The sequence below is a fragment of the Streptopelia decaocto genome, assembly GCF_964273445.1.
Source record: "Streptopelia decaocto genome assembly, chromosome: 1".
NCBI classification, from domain to species: Eukaryota; Metazoa; Chordata; class Aves; order Columbiformes; family Columbidae; genus Streptopelia; species Streptopelia decaocto.
Genome location: NC_138663.1, coordinates 151,012,105 through 151,033,796, shown reverse-complemented (window position 1 = coordinate 151,033,796; position 21,692 = coordinate 151,012,105). Strand labels below are relative to the sequence as shown.

Sequence of the window (21,692 nt, the reverse complement as noted above, 5' to 3'; positions counted from 1 at the left end):
CAATATTGTGACCCTTTAACATGATCATTGCAGTCCTAGGTTATTTCCACATTGCTGATAAAGTATTTCTAAGATCCATTCTTGTGCTTTGGGTGTTCTGGCTCAAAATCAACATCCTGATCTGACATCACCTATGAGGAGTTTCATAGAAAGCTGTTTATGGCAAAGCTGAATACATACATCCAGTCTGCTGGTTGCCTCTGCTGAGCTTCTAATTCTGAATTATTCTTCCCGAGTTAGGAGGAGTGTACAGCTTATACAGGAAACATGTTCTGAATGAAGCATCACTTGCCAGTTGCTAAGACCTTTGAGTTTGATGAGTGCTGTGGGGTTTGCTCTACCTCTTTTAAGAGTCAAGCCCATCTCATTTCTCATACAGTGAGCTATAGGTATATTCCTTATTTTAATCCTGTCTAGTTTCTACTCCTTACTTCCAAGGCATGGACATTTCCTGATTTTTGTAGATCTATTTGCAAAAAGACAAGCGTATGAAAAAGGATGTGAAAGAGAAGCCAGATGACATTACTTAAGTCAGTTTAAAGAAGCTCGATATTTGGTTGTTTATAATCTCAGCATGTTAGTTGTTTGTACTGTTGATAAGAGCATTTTTGGTGTGGAGACTGAACCACAAGACTTATTGCAGCAATGCAGACAGTGTCTGTCTGTTGGCTGGGGGAATGGACTGGAAGGCAGGAAGGTCTTGGGTCCTGGTCCAAGCTGAACCAGTGACTCATCATGCGACTCTGGGAAAGTGCGTTCAACTCAGTTCTGCTGCACTGCAGAAATCAGCCCAGCTGCTGAACTGAACTTGCAGGTTGCAAGTCAAAAGTCAGTGGTACATATGGGAAAGATGATATGGGAAAGATGAGCCCTTTTTCTTATTCTGGGTAAATATACATTCTACATAATCTTCTCCTGACCCAACGTTTCATGGTGCAGCTCTGGTAATATTCTTAAATAGTCAATTGGATATTTTGAAATAAATTGACACCCACCCCACCATGCAAAAAATATTCCCACCCCTCCCGTGAAATTTCTGTACAAGTGACCATGAAGGATGAAAAAATATCCAAAGAAAAAAATTACTGTTATTTTTTTTTATTATCAAGAATAAAATTATTTGGCCTTTCCAGTTTTGAGATTTTGACATCTACAGATTACAAATACACAGCATAAGCATTATGTGGAATTATAGATTTTTGTCACCTGAGTAGGTAAGCAACTAAAACAGTTTTTTGTTAGAAATAGGAACTGAAATCCATTAAGTAAATGTGAAGAGCAGGGATTATAATGCTTCTCTTGTTTGAATTCTTCAGGTCTTTCTTATGCGTGTTGGGCCATCTTTTTTGGAAAAAAAAAAAAATTAAAAAATGAAGGATGCTTTGTAGGTCCCTTCTCTTCTCTTTTGAGAAAGTACATTAAGACGTTATGCTAATCAAAAGTACATGGGTGAGAAGGAGATTATCACTCGTGGTTGACTGTTAGTTTTTATATCCACAAGGAAGAGATCCATCTTTTTTTCTGAGCACCTTTTTCTGTATTTTAGATTACCTACCTTGAATCCATTGCTAATAGCAAAACTTAACGCGGAGTTCTACATATAATCATGATATGTCAGATCCTCTACTATACCTTCTTTATGTGGTATACCCACTACAGCAGTCTGCTTTGCCCAGGGCTTTTACCTTTGGCAACACTGATCAACTCAGAGCAGAGAGCAGAAATACCAAGGAGGACATTAAGTTTGGAAATCTAAACTAGAAAACCAAAATGGATCAGTAGGAAAGCTGGTTTTCATGGGCTTTTTCTTGACTGAAATCAAAGGAAATGGTGGGTGTTGCATCTGTCCAGTTAGCAGTAAACACATCATCAAATGTAGTTCTTTTTCCAGTTTGCAAAATCTCTTGTCCATTCCTCTTACTTTTAAGGAAATACCAGTCCAGTCCCGAGAAGTAGTTCTGAAAAATTACATAGCAAATTTCCACATTTAGTATTTCCAGTCCAGTCATTTGTCTAACAGCCAAATCTGAAAACTGAGGCAGGGCTGTAAGAGTTATACTGGACTAGACTTACCCGTCAGTATGTATGATAAAAGCTGTGTGAGTCCATCTGTGCCTTCACCAATAAACCCATGCAAATCATCCCTTTTGAATCATGCTCTCAGTGATACCCTGTTTCCGCAAATTAAGACAGAGTCTCATACAATTTTTGCTCCAAAAGATGCTAACTTTTTTACATGTATAGATGTCTTGGCACTATTTAAATTGACTTTTTTATGGACTGTAACTAGGGCTGATTTTTGGAGTAGGGCTTATATTTTGAGTATCCTCAAAAATCCTGAAAAAAATCATGCTAGGGCTTATTTTTCAGGGAAACAGGGCAGCTCCATACTTCCAGTTCTTGGTATATGTTTTTAACTGCAATTCAGTAAATCATTCTGCAGGAAGGACTTAGCTCAGCTGTCCTTCTCTCTCTGCTATATTTGATTCTGCAGGCACAACAGGATTAAAAAAGGCCATTAAAAGCTGTCCCAAGGCTAGGAACCGGGTCAGCAGGTTACAGCTGTAAGCAGCTATTCTTTAGAGGAAAACTAACTAACCGATTTGATTTATATATGCAGTTCATATGCCATCAAGCATTTTTAGGTAAGTGCAGAAATCATGAAACTGGAATAAAATCTCGGTGGTTATGCTTACATTTCGGGAAACCCTGGCACTGTTGCACCATGCTGAACAAACACAGACGCTACAGCCGTGCAAACAGCTGTACGGCTGGTTTCTGTCAGCCCCCTCCCCATCAGCGGGGCTAATGCAATGGCATCGCTGCCGGTTCAAATGCCAAAATGTTCCCTGCATTGGCAGGTTGGTTTGTTCTTAGAGTAGCAAGTGCAGATGAGCGTTCAGAAATACTGGATGCATATCTGGAGTATAATTTAGCAACTTTTAAAGTTTACCGATCACTAAGAATAATATGTTCTTAAGTAAGTTTCCTGAGTCTGCCAATTTACGTAGGTGAGTAAACTAGACAGGTCAAATAACTGGCGTGGTTTATAAATAGACTAAAAAAAATCTCCATATATAGAATAGCATCCAGACTTTCTATTGTTTGAAGCAAATGATATCATTATTTGGATGTCTTTCCAGAACTGAAAATGACTAGACTTCGGAAAAGTAGTTAAATATAGAAATTGCTACTTTAATGAGTGGACGCTGTGTTTCATTATTATGCTACTAGTATGTGAACAAATGCAGTTCTGTTCTTAGGGATGGGAAGGGGGATTTTATTCTTGTAATATAAGATATTGGACAAAAGCCAAATTCAGATTAAGGGCTGACAGTGTCTTTACCCTCATTACTTTATGGAAAATATTTTTGACCCACTGTGCAGTGTAACTGCACATATGAGGTGATTACGCTGTCCACTAACTTGTGCCTTGCATAAACCTTTGCACTTGTGCAGATCAAATACAAAATGCACAGTGGTTTGCACAAAATAAAATAATAGAATAAAAATTAGAAGAGAAACAAACTGTGCCTTTCAGTGTAGCTTGTCATCACAGACTCGCTAGCGAGTGATTATGTCTACTTTGCCAAGTCAGAGAGCTTTCTTCATCAATAATATCTAGAAAACACTTCTCTTTACTCCTGCAGTACTACTTTTTAAAACCACCTAAGTAGCAGGAGATACAGTTAATTTCTAGGGATGTGGTGTTGGGAAGAAGGGCTCATGTTAAGATGTCCCAGCACTCTTACTCCAAAGACCACCATCCTTTTAGATGAGGAATGCCATGTTGGATACTAGATGAGAGTCTGTTGTCTCATAAGAAAATAATATGCATCCCTATGCATTTACAAAGATGGAATCAAGTTTAACATGATCACAAAATCACAGAATGGTTGGAGTTGGAAGGGACATCTGGAGATGATGTAGTCTAATATATCACAAGAAATTTTAACTTACCAATCCAGATTTTCCTTCAGCTGTTTTGCACCTTCTACCTTTCTATCAGTTTTAGTTAAAAATTGCCATTTTGAACACAGGGTCAGTTGGTATGAGTCACCTAAATTTAGGCATCTACATATTCACAAGGTGTCTGATTTCTCATTATACTCAGGGAAGCCAATGGGCTTGCCTTAACTAATAACAATAATAATGTATGTATGTACCTTTTCTTACTTTTATTAATACATTTCCAGCTTCGAACTCTTACTGGACTCATATCTGTGTTTTTTTTTTCTGCAAGCAAACCTGATTCTTAAGTTGGTAAAACTGAAAATGAAGTGCTTATGAGCAACACTTTTATTTTCCTTCTGTAACCACTGTGGGCCATAGGTGTCAGTTGATGACCGTGTAACGTTTTCCCCTTTCTAAGATGTAAGAGAGATCTTCAGCCACGGCTGCACACTCTTCAAAGAGCTTAGTTTGCCTGCAGGATCACATCTCTTTTGCTGGCACATGTTCAAGCCTAAGTTGATGATTAAGACAAAAATTGTCATTACTTTGGGCGACTAAGTCACCTGTCTCAAATAGGGAAGTGCCAGGTGACGTTGTTCTTCCTCCTGTGGATGTGATTTTGTTCTAGGAAAACCCTTCTGCATCTTAACCCTCCTTCATTAGCTCCTGAGAGCTGGAGCACATTCATGAAGGGACTCATGGCTGCTTTTTAGGATTCCCTTTCCCACAGCATTACAGATTCTTCAAAAATAAGCAGCAGTGATAAAATTTTGTATAGTGGTGACTATTTTTTTATTGTTTGACATTTTAGAATGTTTTAACTAGATTTTCCCATCTTTTATTCTAGTCCCTTTCTTAGGATAACATGTAATCATCTCTGTGAAGGAAAAAAAGGCAAAATGCAGCTGAATCCAACTTCATTACCTGTAAAATATGAGACCTCCATACACTGACTTCTTGACTGAAAACTATGTTGCAGCATGTGCTGATTGCTTGGAAGTGCACTGTTTGCACACAGCCTCATGTTGGTAGAGTGGGCAATACCCCTGGACAGTTATTCAAATATCTGTACTGCATATTTAGGCAGCTTTTAAGATTTACTCTCTGCCTGAGCCTCTAAAAGACCTTCCTTTTTTTTTTTTTTTGGTAATGCATGTTATATCATAGCAGCTCCTTCTGGATTCCATCTGGTTTGCTGGGTAAATACGTGTTTGGATGAAAGCCACAAAATTAGAAATGCTTTTATGAAAATGTGATGGGTAGGTTCACACTGTATGGTGTCTGGCTTCTGCAGTTGTTACAAGGCAACGTCTTGAGGCTGCGACAAGAGAACGTTTTAGTTTGAAAGGGGGATGGTAAATAGCACCTCAAATAAAGGGAACGTGTGGAGCTGTGAAGTTTCACTTTGAAATGAAACTATGCAGCCCCCAAATCAAGGCCGCGTGCCAGAAAGTTCATATAATCAAGAGCCACAAGCCAGCCCATAAGAGGAAAGTCTTTTATAGCTTCACGTCTGAGAGGTACAGAATTCACGTTTCCCATTGCTGGCTTCGACATATTTGCTGAGACACACTCAAGAAGACAAGTTTCCATCTGTTGGGGTTCTTCTCAGCATCAGAGACTTTGTATTCTCTTGCCCTTCCCTCATGCCAAGCATCAAGCGCAGGCATCCCAGTCCCTGGGAGCAGTGCTGCTTTTGGTTACTCCTCCTCTGCTGACGTTCCCATGCTTGTCAGGACTCAGAACATAAGCAAGCTGCTTGCTTGCTGGGTGACCTGCCTCGCAGGTTTCTCTGTTGTAAGAGAGAGGTAGCATTTGAAACTCCACACCAATCAATAATTCATAATCGACTGTCACAAGCATTACTGTTCACATTGCATTGGGAAGACTGCATTAGGCAGCTGAGACCAGCTTTTTCTTAGCATGGCTGGTGGTGACATCTCTTCGTGTTCCTCCTGGGACCAGTTTCCTCCTCCAGGTTTTTTCTCATTGAAGGATGGCTCTCCCTACTTTTGGTGGGAAGTGTAAACATTCATATGATATTGAGGTCACGCACAGAATTAATCCAATTGCCATGCATCCAGTCTAGAAAAGGTTCTGGCTCCTATTCAAATATGAAAGAAAGAATTATTTCTTAGCGAAATAATTCTCTGAACAGTTGGAGAGAGGATCCACACCCACATCTTTTCCTTCCTCTCTGAATGTGCCAATTTATCTCTCCCTTTCCCTCGCCAATTATGGTCTTCACAGTGGTCCCACTGTCCGGGGCACTGGTAGCTACTGGGTTGTGAGCAGACGGTTTCAGATGGCTGGTTTCTTCTCTGGCACCGTGACTCTGGGACAGAGAATTTTCCAGACCAAGCCTGATGCTGGGCAATCAAGGCCTCCCTGCTGACAGCGTTCTCCACACTTGTTTTGAATGGTTGTTTATAGATGTTTCTAGAGAAATAAGTTCGGCATCCAGGCAACAAATGTTTTTCTCTCTTTAAGGAGTAAAATGCAGCTTTTGAGCAAAGACAACTGTGTGGTTACATTTGAAACCAAAGAAGTTCTTCTCTGTCTGCTTCATCAACAGCAGAAGTACCCTGTCATACTCCCCCTTCATTTATTTTTTATTTCTTTTGGAGGAAGCAGAAAATTGATGTTTCTGAGGCAGGACCTTATGAAATGAATATCAGTTTTGGCAGCTGATGGTCAAACATGGGAACAGAGGTCCATGCTGGAGGTCTCCGTGGCAGTGACATGGGGGGCTGCCTTGCAGGTGTGCCAGGGATACTTCCAGCCTGAAGTCTCGTATCAAGCACCAAATATGCTGCTCACCACCACACTCGCAGAAGCATGCAGTATGTTGGCACCCCCAGTCATAGCTTTTCAGCAAGCTCCCAGACCTTCTAAAACCTCTTTTGGTGAAATTTAGCTGGCTTGGAGTGGCTGCTGCAATCAGTGGAGAGAACAGAACTGGGCTTGTCAGGATGGAAGTTAATGCACAACTGCAACCTGTAAAACTTTATCAAAGAAAATGTTGATGTGCAGAGTCTTTTGATTGCAGGTTGCAATATTTTTATTATAATTTCCGTAATTTTTTTTTGAGCTGCATGTAAGGAAATGGCTTATATTTCCTGGTCTTTCTGTACTCATAGAATTGTACTTTGAGGTCTGTCCTCTGGTTGCCTTTGTTCTTTGTCAGAATACCAACCCTTGAAGTGAAGGTACTTGAGTGGTCACGCAGAGATAACAATTATATAAACGTGGCCAAGATTAGTAATAAATAAATCATTAATGTGTGGAAAAGTTTAAAGAGACCTGCGGTTATGTTTCTGTGGTTTTTAAAGAGTTTGGCTGAAGGAATTGCATTTAAGTTGTCTTTCGTTGACTGAACAAGTACATAAGTAATATTGTTTTGGGACAAAAAAAAATTATGAGAAAGCAAGAGGGCCAGAAATGTTTTTGTATTGGCACGCCCACATATTATGCTTGCTGTTTCACATACATAAAAATGAGGTGTTTACACTAGGCAAATATACAGGCTTTGCAAACATACATGGCACGCACTTACATGTTTTCTCCTGCTTGTGTTTAAGTAGGATGCATGTTCCTTGGACCATCAATCTTAGATGCATTCCAGCACAGTGACCCAATTACATTAAAAGGAGAGCTGGAAGAGTACCTCTTCTTCCTTTCTGTTTATTGCTTTCCTCATTCCCTTTCTCCATCCATTCCAGTCTTGTTTGCAGCCTGCTGGTTAAAGCTTTCCCAGAGGTAGGCACATGTTTGATTTTCTCCATCAGAGAACTGCAATTAGGTCTCCCATTTCCTAAGAGACTGGTCTGACTGCTGTGCCATTGTGTGCTGTGGATGCAACGTAGTAAAGCTGCTCCTCTCAGTCCTCCTCTACCTCATCATCTTCTCCAACTCTATTTTAAAAATAAAGGAGCCATAACCACATTTTCCAGTAGGTCAGGCACTGTGAGCTAGACAGACTCATATGGCCCCCTGTGGAGATACTTAAGCTGGTAAATAAAAAAGAGGCCAGAGAGTGAACTGCAGATATTCATCTGTTCTGGACTGCTCTGTCCTGGTCTCTGCAAAGTTAGTCTGCTTTAGAGATGCTTAGCTCTGAACGCTGTGGACATAAACAACTCTGTGCCACTTGCCCACAGAGCTGGGGGTCTGTCTTGAGCCCTTCATGTGTGGAAGTTTCTGCCTGGTTCTCAGATCCCACAGCAAGTCAGTTGGAACCCACATGGCTGGGGTGGCACATGATGGCATGCATGACCAGAGCCACTCAGGGAAGTGGTTGAGTCACCAGACGCATAGATGAGGTTCTTAGACTAGGGTTTAAAGATGGACTTGGCAGTGCTAGGTTAAGGGTTGGACATTCAGTGATCTCAAAGGTCTTTTCCAGCCAAAACAATTCCGTGATTCTGTGACAGGGAGTTTTAGTGCCCCAAGGATGAAGTGGAAGCTTTGTAGAGGGTTCTTACTCCGTGAATCCAACTTTTTCCCAGGAGGCTGGAGTTGTCAGATGTGACTTATGATATTTGCTGATTAAAGAACACATCTCTAAGAATCTAATAATACTTTAATTGGCTAAGTAACACACCGCTGTTACGAGTAGTATTAATTCACAATCACGGAATAAAACACTGAATTACAATTCTATTGCTTATTGTTATTATTAGTATTCATACAAAATGGCTATAAAGAAATCTTATAAATCGCACAAAAGGGCTACTGAGTTGCAATTCTATTTCTTATTGTTATTATTAGTATTTATACAAAATGGCTATAAAGAAATCATCTTATAAATCGCACAAAAGGGCTACTGAGTTGCAATTCTATTGCCTTTCCTCCTGCAACTGGTCTTCAGATGTAGGTCTATCCTGCCTTACAAGTTTATCACTTCTTAATCCACCCTCCCACAGCAAGTCTTTCAGGGACATGCCTGATGGAGAGACCTGTTGGCTCACCCATGGGGGGCTCCCAGTGGGCTAGTGCCCTCAGGTCAGCATCACCTCTGATGCCCCTGATCTTGCTCTTAGCATATCCTCATCATCTTCATTCTTCACCTAATTGGATAGCCTATTCCTCTTTTTTTTTTCCTTTTTCACCTTTTTACCAACTTTTCTTTATCGGTCCAAATTTTGTTATATTCAGAAATTGGTGTTTCTGACACTATCACCTGGGCAATTTTACCATTACAGTTGGCCAAATGAGACAGCCTTGCCTTCAAAGGCTGCCTTCTGACCCTGCGGTTCATGTTGGTTACATTTCATTTATATTACATATTTTTGGACAAAAATATCACACTTTAGGCTTGGCTCCCCAACCTATTATAATTCTAATTAAGCCATACCTCACCTTATACACAGAGAGCTTGCATACCAGTGCAATGGTATAACCTGCTTTGTGTTTGAACCATATGTCTGCTCTTAAATAGTTTTCCTCACGCTTGGTGTTCCCATCAGAAGCCACAGCTAGCTTTCAGAATGAGATCTGGACACTTAGTGTAGGATTCATCTCACCTGAAACTGGACACCTGCACTGTAGTCAAATCTCAACTAGTTGTCCTTGGCTACCTTTTTAATCCCCTCACCCTTCTAGGATGAGATTTAGTTCGGAGTCTGAAATAGTTCTGATGAGATTCTCTGGATGGTCTATAACAGCAGGCCATGTATTGTGCCTACATATAATGGAAATCTTGAATTTGGTTATATAAATCCCATTTCTATATAAACGCATTTTGCCTAGGCTCTGGACTTTTTAGTGATTAGTGGAATTTGGGATCATCCAAAACATAAGCAAGACCTGAAACTGAAGTTTTTCTCAGCAGATAACTTCAGAGTTGGGGCTGTTGCTGCTCTTCCAGTTTGGTTGCACAGATCCTAGAATGTCGTTGTGCTGCAAACACAGTTTTCGCTATTTAACTGCATATTGAGCAAATCAGCAGATTCATCTTCCTGTCTTTAGACTTCTACAGTGGGTGGATGTTTCCATGTAAGCTAGTGACTTCCACCCACCTTTACAGTTAAGAGAGAGCAGTAGGCACTTTCTGGGAGAAATGCAGCTGGTCAGTTTAGATGCCAGTATCAGCATGGGGTGAACTGTATCCTAGGACAGACTGTTCTCCTCATTGACCAAAAAGGTATTCCAGGCACCAGTCTCAGATCGAGACAACTGCATTTGGATGTCACCATTGGTATTATTTTTCCAGAAATGTATTTTCCTCAGGAAATAAATACTTGTGGTACTGTAAAACTACATTGTCCATCACTAAATTTTAAACTAGGCTTTTTGCATATAATTACTGACTGGCACTTGTTCATTTGTTTTCCCTTCATCTCAGTTGTGTGTCAATGTGTATAATTGTTTTTGACAAAGTTTTACAAGGTTCCTTAACAGATTTATTTCTTAATATTAAAAAGCTTTTAAACCATAACATTTGATACTAAACTTCCCAATTATGGCAGATTAAATGACAGTGCAATGATCTGCCTTCAAGAAATCGTAAACATTCATAGATAATAAGGTAGAAAATGCTACATGTGACTACAAGCTTCCAGAGTCATCCCACTAGCAGTCAAAAAGTGAAGAAGTGGAAATTAAGCAATGAGGAGAGGCCAAGTGTAATCCAGAAAAGGTATTTTAATGCTGATCTCAAATGTTTTCCCCTTGTGTTACTTGCCTTTGGAGAAATTTTCCAGATTTTTCTCTTCATTATCTGAAGAATCTATGTGCATAAAAGGACATAAAATGAGAAAATTAAAGCTTCCTAAAATTGTGGAAGAAAACAATTGTGTCTCTACATTAGCTGCCGGTATTGTTAAAGCATGCAAATTAAAATGTTGGATGGTGGATAGCACACAAACAATAGACCTTGAACTTCTTCCAGTTGAAATAAGTATTAGCAGCTTCCTTTTTCTTTTTTTTTTTTTTTTCACAAATGTATGAATATCTTGCCATCATTCTGATTCATACTCTGTTTTCTCCTTAGCAACATTTTACCAAATTTAGAGTGACTCTTCTAATTAAGAAAGAAATAAACTTATTGTTCTCCGTGTTGTTTTCTCAGTAGGCATAATTGAAAATTCACATGATCAAATTACTGTATCTGTCAGTCTGTTAGTGTTAGGCTGGGATATAATGTTATTTACAGCTTCAACCGAAACAGCTCTCTAAAATCTCAGAGTTAATTCTTATTGATGGCTGCTCTACTTAGATGTAGATGGCTACACTGCTTCTTAATGAAGACCTGCATTCTGCAGAGGAATATGTTCACACAGGTTGTACATCTGAGTGGCATCCGTAAAAAGGAATAGAACTATTCTTAATTTCCAAAAAGAGGTTGAGGGGGGAAACTGTGAAATGAAGAATACTGAGCCAGAGGTGCACATTTCATCTGCAAATAGTTTAATGGAAAAACAAACAAACAAACAAAACAAAACAAAAACCATAGAGATAGTGAGCTTGTGACCATCCAAATGTATAACTAAAAGGTGGACCAACCTGAGCAGGCTGCTGGAGTTTATAAAACTGTTTTGGCTTATTATTTCCTCTAAACAATAGCCTAGACAGAAAGCTGGGTTCAGAACATGACGTGGAGCACTGCTATGTCCATGAAATAATTTCCTGAATCAAACACCTGACCTTTAAGTAGCTCAGGACATGGTTCCAGTTCTGTGGACCTGTTTCATCAACATGAAAAGCCTATTTGTTTCATAGAATGTGAGAATTAAATAGAAAGCTGAAACAAAATTACTTTACTATATAAAAATAGTTACAATACAGACATAAACCCTCACAAGCATAAGAACTTGTTTTGGGAACGTTATATTACTGCTTGCCATATGATTGAGAGCCTGTACTACAAATATTACCAAAAGAAGACTTAGGCAGTGCTGCATACCTTTGATTCATTTGGCTCCCAGGGAGGAATCCAGAGCCTGGAGCTGTGTTTTCAGGTTCTTGGTAGTGCAGTGGCAGGAGTGGATGCCTGAGAAAGGTGACCCAACAGTCCCAAGCATTGAGTAGTGGATTGCTTAGAGCTACGTGAAAAATGCTAAGCATGGCAGTGTTGGTCCTTCTCTCTGTGTCTTAACTCCTTGAGTCAGGGCTTGAGGCAGGAACAGCAGCATTACTGCCTTTTTAAGCAACAGCAGAGCAGTTCAGAGCACCCTTCTTGTTTTGGAGGCTTGTTTATACCCATCTCATCCCGCTTTTAAGAGGTGACGTGCTCAAGCTATGAAGAAGGCCGGAGAGGCGAAGGGACCATTTGCCACAGTGCAGTAAAGGATTCAGGGTTCTTCCAGCCATGAGGGGAGCAAGTGACATGGAGCCTGACTCTGTACCCTACAGCTGGGGTGCTTTGATATTTTATATCTAAGGAGTGGTGCACCTGAAAATTAGCAGCCACACTGAATGAGGGGCTGTGGCTTCAAGATGTCCTCCTTGTAGACGCTAGACTTCAGTCCTTCTCTCATTTTCTTCTGGCTCTATTAATTATTTACTGTGGGGCAAACTAAGTTCAGAAATATTGACAAGAAATCCCTTCCTCCTTCCCCAGATTACTTACTAGGCTGCTGGGCTACTTTCAGGGATTCAAGACCTTGGCTTTAGGTGGGCCACAGGCTGGTCTTCACAGTATGCCTAATTATTAAGTTACAGTTATAAAAGTCACACCACAGCATGCACAGCATCTCTGCTGTTCAGGTTTCTGAACAAGAGTGACTGTGGCTGCTGCATTTCATGCAGGCAATGTGTGCTAGGTGTAATCTGAGCTGGCCTGACTGGTGAAGTACATCCATGGATTTGCATGGAGTGGTACATATTTTGTGATCTGTGTGCTTGCAGCCCAGGTGAAGGTGGTTCTGGACAGGCAGGAGAGATGTAACTGCAGCTGTCTACTCAGTCTAGGTCTGTCTTCTAGGTCACAGTAGTTGTTTGCTAGCAAGTTTTGGGTGCTGTCAGAATAAGCAGCCATTGAGGAGGAGAGGGCAGTAGTTTGGCTTATGATTTTGAACATGATATCTTCCTTTATGTACACCCATAAATGTTTTTAAACATAGCAACGATTTAGAGCATGCATAGAAGGATGTGCTGCATTGTGACCTAGGACTTAGTCCATGTCCCTGAAGAATCCAAGCAGCTGCGCTTCTGTGATATGATATCTGTTGTATGTGTCAAAAAGATGTGTGAGATACTGCTCAGCATGGAGCTCCAATGTTTTGAAAATGTGGACGGAAATTAATAGAGTAACGTTATATTTCTTGGTGCTGATCTCCAAGAACTGGAAAGCTACTCATGGGTGCTTCTAAGCACAGATTAAAGAAGTTTCAACTGGAAGCCGTAGATCTGATACTGATCTTTGCTTAGGCAAGTTCCCAGCGAGTTTGCTAATCAAAGCTAATTGTGCTATGCCAGGTTTTGTAGTTGATTTCTTTTAACCATTTGTTTTATGTGGATTCTTGTTTGCAGGGTGGAAAGACTTACACAGGACCATGTGGAGGCAGAGACTGCAGTGGAGGATGTCAGTGTTTCCCTGAAAAAGGAAGCCGTGTAAGTAGCGTTTTTTCCTGTAAAATGTTCTTGCTGATACCAGTTCAATGCCGTTTGCTATAGGTGGACTTGCATCAGACTGCTAAGTGTATTCAAACAATTATTCTTTTTCAGGAAATAGTTGTTTCATCTTACTTCCTCAAGAGCTTCTAGATTTGAAGAAATACTTTGTTATGAAATCTAGCACATTCTTCTCTCAAATGTCAGGGCCAAGGGACCTGACAGCAATGATGAGCTGATTGGATCAGAATTTTAGGGATGCTATGTGCTAGAGCATCACTGGATTGTGTGACAGTGCTAACTGAATATGGACAAAATCACTCAGTCATGTTCTTGAAGTCTTTTTAATGAAATCCTATCTGATTAAAGGATACCCCATACACATGATTTCCATTAAAGCAAAAGGGAGCCAGGCCTGCAAAGCCTGGAATCCCTGCTGAAAGGGAGCCACTTGGGATTTCTGGCACTAGGTTATCACTGACAGTCCGTTCTTTCTTTAGGGGAGTAGTGCAGAATGAGGCAGAGGAAGGGAGACAGGGTGGAGGGGATTAGCCACCTGCTGCAAAGGGCTCCAAGAAATAGGGCAGTTCCTATCCTGTATGGCTTGGAGCCCTGGCTGGCAGGCTCCTTCTGTACAACGTGGTCTTCTGCAGCTGAGACAGTGACTCAGCCTTTTCCATCCACCCATCCCTAAGAATAGGTTAGGCAAGAGATGCAGTGGCAGGTCATGTGCTCTTTATGCTATCACAAACCTCACAAGATTTTTTAGTTCTCTGCCTCCTCTCCATGCAGCAGCCCATGAGTTCCCATTCCCATCGCATTCCTCAAGCTTGACTCCACGTCTGAGTGGAGGAAGAGGTGGTAGGAAAGTCATGGTGTAGGTGGGAGGCAAGGAACACTCTTGTTTACAGCAGAAGTCCCGATGTCTCTGTGGAAGTCAGATGATCCTAGGCTTACCATGCCATGAGGACTGTAATGGTTATACTACCATCCCCTGACCATGATCTCTTCACGGTCTGCTTTCCATTACGATAACCTAATGGTAAACTAATGAAGCTAAAGACAAACAAGCCCTCCCCTGAGACACAGCTTCTGCTGGGGCCCCCTCCAGCTGTTACGGCCTTACCCTCATCATCCAGCACATGCGGTTTGGCAAGTGCCTCCTGCCACTTCCCTCCAAAGGCTCTGAAAGTCAAAAACTGATGCCCTATGAAATGACTTGAAGTATCAAGTGCGATTTTATGATTCTATGATACTACTGTGTCTTTTCCAACTGTCATATTTTTTGGTTCTAAAAGCAAAGTGTCAATGTACTTGTTCTCCACTAGCGTCTGTGAAAATAGAGATCTATCAAAAAACTGCCACCTCTGTGACCGAAATATTTTTCTTGTTCTTTATTGACTAAATAACCTGTAATTTCAAGTTGCCAAGTCTGCAAGAGAAAAGAAGTAGGTAAACAAAAATAATTGCATAGGTTAGAAAAGCTGGAAATGTTAAATTAGCAAAGTAGAGAAACAGGTGCCATTGATGAGAAGGTCCCTGTGAGTTGCTCAGTGTCTACATTGGGAGATAAGGGCAGATTTTATGCACCCAATCACCACTCTCATTCTTTGATTTATCTCGGGTAAACAAGTAACCCCAGTAACTAATCACACTGGCCTCCCTTTAAATAAAAAAAAAAGAGAAAAGAAGTATGTTACAAAACAAATTATATTTTGCTACTGTGGTCAATTGTGCAATATGAGAAGAAGTATCAGGGAAAGTGATTTAAAGAATTTTATAACAGTTCGAAAATTGCATTTTAACTCTCTGAAATGCTATGCCTCATTCTGAATCAGCATACACTGCGTGTATTTTGTGTCTGCTGGTCTCTTCAGATGTCACAACCTCTGTTAAACATCTGGTTTAAAGAACAAGATTGGCCTTTAGAGACTAGTCAAATTTGGCATAGTTTCTGGTCTCATGCTAATCCTCAATGGGAATATTTATTTTCACAAAACCTCTGTATAATCTGGCACGGCACACATTTTCTGTTTGAGGTGACTCATTACATGCACAATAGACATATTGCGTGTTTGCACTTGTGAGAGTGCTTGAAACAGCCAGTCTGTCAGAGCCGGCTGCTGCGGTGACTCTCCGTCCCGGGTGCCACCGAGCTGTCACTTGCGGGGCATCTGGAACTCAGTTGGGAACGGTGCTGCGGGGGTCTGCAGCCAGCTGTCCACCATACTGTCCCTTGAAAAGTCACCTTCTCTTCATGACAGGCCTCTCAAAACCAGGCAAACAAAAGTGCTCTTTTGGGGTAGCTGCTACTGAATGCATATCAGGAGCTGTCGAAAGATGTAAATTTGTTGGGGTGGTAAAAGTAGAAAAGGTCTGAAGAAATGCCTACTTTTTATTTATATGTCGTTCTACTTGATTTTCTGCTGTTGTTTCAGTTACATTCTTAACGTATGGCATTTAAATAAAGATCTCTTTATTTTTCTTAATCCAATGGCTTTTGTTTTAAAAAAAAATGGTTTTTACAAAACATGCCCACTGACATCTTCCGGGGGCTCTGTGCTGGAGGCAGAGAAACACTGTCTAGATGTATGAGGATTCAGCCAGGCTTTGGTGATCTCTGCCAGGTCTCCACATACATGGCAGCTGGAAGCCCTGTGCTGCTGTCTACACTGCTTTTGGTTCAGGACTGATAAGGTTGGGCACAAAGGCACAGGAAAGCTCAGTCATGTTTCATATAGGCAGTTTCTAGGGACAAAAGGCCACCTAGCACAAATTAGCACTTGCACCTAGCAGGCCTGCTGGAAATAGGTGTGGTTTTAGTTTTTCCTCCACTCTTTTTTGTCTGGGCTCAGCCCTGCACCTTTCCCTGGGCTCAGACACAGCTCAACAAAATCCAGCGGGGAGAGGAAAATCAGGCAGAAGCTTCATCTCTCACAGTGATGGTGGGGGAGCTGCTGCAGCCAGGCAAAGGCAGTGGCTAACTTGCTTATCAGAGCTGCTCCCAGGGCTGTGGGGACACCTGCCAAAGGCAGTTTCTGCCACATTCCCAGGAGGAAAACAGGTCGAATTCAAGGGTTCCAAGAATCATAGGACATTGCTGATAACCACGTTTGCAGTTCACAGCAAATGGTGAGCTGTTGCTTGGAGAAGTAGATGAAGCGTAGATGAGGTTCTTAGGGACATAGTTTAGAGGTGGACTTGACAGTATTAGGTTAACTGTTGGACTCAATGGTCTTAGAGGTCTTTTCCAACCAAAATGATTCTGTGATTCTAAAAGAACATCTTTCTTGGGCCACACACGATCCCTTTGAAGTTCCCACCTCCTGTCTCGCTTTTGAGTTCACACCTTCAGAGGAAAAAGAGTAAATGGAACTTCTTCCATAAGCTGGGTTTTTTGTCATGTCCAATGACACTCTGATAGTCTTTGTTATTTTTCAGTGCAGCCTAGTTATTTTTACTTTAACCTAGGTGTATATTTACTGTTACTATAGCTGGATGCAAATATCTATTCTATCTAACCATACCGTGCAACTAGGGAGGGGTTGGAGCTGGGGCTGCAGCAGCCAAGCTCAGGGACCAGCCTCACCCTCATCTCTCCTTCTCACAGCTGGCAAAAATCTCAGCCGAGTGCCAGCAAGCACTGAAGCTCCTGCAGGAGTGTCCAAAACCACACGGAAAGAAACGACGGTATAAGCCTCAGGGGAGAGCACAGGGTGAAAAGGGAGAGGAAAGATGACAGACTCATCTCCTCCTGAAGATGAGACACACTCATCTTCTAATTTTCTCCTAAGTTGTTCTCCTAAGACAACAGACTCATCCTCTCCCTATGCTGCACGTAGACAAAATACTGTAAGGAGTACCCAGGTGCCTGGGTAAGAGGGAAAGGAGAAAAGGGAAGCACTGATGCACTGATATTGTATTGAAATTATATTTTGAATGAAATGGAAACCCTGGACTAAAGGAAAAAACAACAACAACAAAAACTTCTGGTTTCTTTTTTTTTTGTCCTCTAGATTTTGATTGTAATTCCTAAAATGTTGAGATTTATAGTCCTTTGCAAACCATATATTAAGCAGAGTACAATATGCACCTTTAAAGCTTGTTAAACATTAATGCACTTGTGTAGGAAACGATAACTCCTTTCAGTACAATGGCCAACTGTTTGACCTATTGAAGTTTAGAATCAGCCTCACTTCATCATCATCCTAGAAGACTTTGTAGAAAGTGGAAGTGAGTAGAAATCTTTTTGATCTTTCTATAGAGTGAGAAAATGCACTCTATTAAAATCTCACTTTGTACTTTCCGTCTGAGTCAAGCATCAAACAGTGCTCAAGCATTTAACCATTGTTTTTGCAAGAGGCTGGAATAATGGAAACTGTGAAATAAAAGACAGCTCCATGTCCACTTATAAATGTCACTTTTTGGGAATGCCTAAACATTCCTTTTTAACCAACTTTGAGAGGAGAGTTCACTGCAACTGATGTACAGATATCTCTCATATTGCTTTCACTAATGGAATGGCCAAGGATAAGCTATTCCTAGTTCACCTGTAATAACTCCTGTCTGCTTTTGGATCTTATACAATTGTGAAATGTAGTGTCTGATCTTTACATACAAACATTTTCCATACAAGTTTAAATCTTAACATATGAACTAGATCTAACAGATATTTTTCTTCATAATTTTTTTTAAAAAATCAACAAAATACAACATTTAAGTATTCTAAAGTCAATTCCATTCTTGTATCTTAGGGAAGTGTTTAAATCAAATACCATCCTTTTATTAACTGTTACTGTAATTTTTTAGGATCACAATTAACTGGCTTCTGAGCTGGTATAATGGCAGTAGCTCCTTTGTTACTCTTGGTGAGCGCAAGTTGATATATCTGATGAAATCTGATCTTTTACTCTATTTTTACAAAATAAGAACATCAGAAGTGTCTTCTCAAATTAGACCAGTAATTAATCTGGCCCTCTACTCTGTCTCCGACAGTGGCAGCAGGAGATGCTATTTACAGGGAGCACAGAGGTCTGGCAACTTTCTGCAGTCCATTTCCCTTGAAACCCAGATCACTCTATTTATATGTTCCTTCAGTGTTTGTGCTTCTCCTTGAATTTGTCTAATCCTTTTTTGAAGTTCCAGTAACTGTGTGTCTTCACACCCTCCAGTGGCACCAAGGAGTTCACTATTCAAATGTTACTGTCCGATGTGTTGTAAACCAATCTCCTTCTGGTTTCATCAAGTACACACTATTTCTAGTACTGTACAATTTGGGAAGGAGCAGTTCTGCATTTACCTTTTTCAGTGCTTCCCTAATTTTGTATACCTTGGTCATATTCCCTCTCAGCTTTCTCCTGTCCAAAAGGAAAGGTTACAGCCTTTTTAGGTTCTCTTTTGAAGTCAACACTCCACCCCATAGTCCCTTTATTCTTCTCTCTCTTTTGTCAGAGACCAGAACTGTACACAGCACACAGGATTATGGGTGCACGAAGGTCTTATTTAGCAGCAAATTGACGCTCTCTGTTTTCTTCTCAATACCATTCCTGATGCCCGCCAACACTGAAACTTATCTGCCTGTCTGGTGTGGTGGGGTCCTTCTGGATCTCCCAGCGTGGGAGATCAGCAGATCACCCCATCCCTCATTACTAGAATGACATTTAACAACCTGAAAGAGGTTAGTGTCATCTGTAGACTTTGATGTTTCGCAGTTCAGTCCCTTCTCTAGATCACTGATGAAGTCTTTACTAAAACCAGTTCCAGCACCTGTGCCTAAGAGGACACACTGCCATTGTATCTCCATTTTGAAATGTGACCATCAAGCACTATTGTTTTCTTCCAGTCTTTTGACAGCCTTCAGTCCATAAGAGCACCTTTTTTCCAACCCCAAGGGAAACTGTGTTGAAAAGCTTTGGTGAAGTATTTTTTTAAAAGCCATTTTGAAAATACAAATATATTAAGGTCAGTAGGGCCTGCTTTACCATGATTATCTTTATGGTCAGTTACTGCATTCTTTGAGGTGGACTGCTGCCTGGCCAAGCAGACAAGTCAGACAAATCAGCCCCCAGTTCACACAGTCCCTTCTTGAGCCTCTTTGCCACATGGGAGCTTGTTTGGCACCAGCCCGCTGGTGCAGTGGTTGTTTGTAATGATGGGTTACACACCCTGGCCAACAGTTCCACAATTTCATACTTGAGTTCCTTCAGAAGTCCCAGGTGAATTGTCACCCACTCCTGGTCACTTAGTAATGCCTGCCTTTTCTGTTTCATCTACAACTTCCTTTATATTTACCTGAAATTAATGTGGCTCGAAGAATAGCTTGGATTTGGGACCTTCTCAAACACCTTCAGCAGTAAAGACCTATGCAAACAAGTCACTAAGTTTCTCTGCTATGGCCTTATTGTCCCCGAGTGCCCCTTTGGCATCATGTAGTACTGCTATTTCCTTTGATGGCCGCTTTTCTTTAAACGGCTTTTTACTATCAGATTGATGATCTTCTGCAAACTATTCACATTCTTTTTTAGCCATCCTAGTTGCCATTTACACTTGATCTGTTTTTTATGGGCTTTCCTGTTCATTTCAGCAATTTTTTAAATGCTAACCTTTTTCCCTACAATAGCCTCCTTAGTTTTTTTATGAGCTATGCAGGGTTTTCATTGAACTGTTTTACTTTCTTTTTGATATGTGACACATAGTTTACCAGGGCTTTTAATACAGTGCTTTTGAAAAGCCTCCAGATTGCTTTAGGCCTCTTGCCTTTTTGACTGCTTTTTAAAGTTTTTACTATTTTTGTGAATTTTATGTATTTCCCCTTCTTGAAATTGGATATCTGTGTGACATATTTGTTTGGCTTACTCCATCCTACTACAGCATTACATTCAGTTATATTGTGAAGATCTTACAGAGCAGTTCTCCCACTAGTACCTCTTGAAGCAGGCCCTGCACAGCACTCGAGATTAAACCCAGAGCAGCATCCGTTCCTATGGGTCCCAGGGCTCACTCAAGGAGCAGTCAGTTGCTGTGTCCAGAAATTTTATTTCCTTCTCTTATCTAGATGAGGCGTTGTGCCTGACAGTACGTTGGTAGCTGGAATTTGCCAATAGTGCTATCTGACCTAGTTTTGCAGCTTCTCTAATTTCTCTGAGTATTTTGTGATCTGCGTCTTTAATAAGGGAGTCTTAAATGCAAACTATGTCCTACCTTTCTGTTATTTACACCCACAAATATTCCTTAATGCTCCCCTCTACCCTCAGTATTTTTTTTCTGTTACACTGTGTTTTACCCTTCATATGCTGTGTCACTGCCATGGCTGTATCTCATTTTCTAGCAACCCTGTGTGCCACTGATTATTCTCCTTTCTCCTTTCACCAGTGTGAAATGCCTGTTATATCAGGGTTGTCATTTGTTGCCAAGTAGTATAATTCCATAATCCTATTTTTCAGATCTCTAGCAATGCTGTAGAAGCACTTACAAATTTTTCTCATTCTCTGTTGCAAGCACCAGTCGAGTGGCATTGTAAATGGTGCTATTTGCCTTACCTGTTTATTGAATTTATGCTTCTCATTTTCTCTCTTGCCTTTTCAGGAACGTATTGATGAACACTAGCCATGTCTCCCTCCCAAGTTCATTCAGTCTGAACCAGGTGCTCCATCATGACTGTCAGTCTTCTCCCTGTTTCTAGTTTATTTCTTTGTAAAAAATTTTAATTTCAATAATAGCAGCCATGTTCCATTTTGACTGAAGTCCAGCCAGTCTTCCTGTGCCGATTTCTTGTGTTGCAAGGTGTTTGCCTGGTCTTCAGTCTCACACAGCAGCCTTGAATTAAACCCCTAGGACATCCCCACTCTGGTTTCCCTCATTAGTAGTATGACATAGATTGTGACCACTGGTTCCTACCTTCTACCACACCAAATACCTACCTGGACATCTCATGGGCTTTATCATCTTTGCACTCAGCAGGCCTTGCAGTCCTCTCAGCTGTTCAAACCCAGCTACCTATTTCATATAATCAAACCTCCCACTACCATCACCTGCTTTGTCTTTTCCTGGAAAATTCCCTCTGCTCCAGAAGCATCCTCATGCCAAGCAGACACGGCAGTCAGCGGAAGGTTGGAGTTTATCAGAGATTTGGTGCCTCATTCCAAGCTGATTATCCACCTTCCCTTAGACTAACATCCTCTAAA

At 40.9% G+C, this 21,692-nt stretch overlaps 1 protein-coding gene across 2 annotated transcripts in view; it reads left to right on the top strand.

The window, feature by feature from the left end:
• COL4A2 (collagen type IV alpha 2 chain) overlaps positions 1-21,692 on the top strand; it is a 148,097-nt gene that overhangs the window by 30,488 nt on the left and 95,917 nt on the right. For both annotated transcript variants that reach the window (XM_082043569.1, XM_082043570.1), the window contains exon 4: positions 13,429-13,509. In XM_082043569.1, the coding sequence (XP_081899695.1) occupies positions 13,429-13,509 (81 nt within the window). The remainder of the gene's footprint in view (positions 1-13,428; positions 13,510-21,692) is intronic.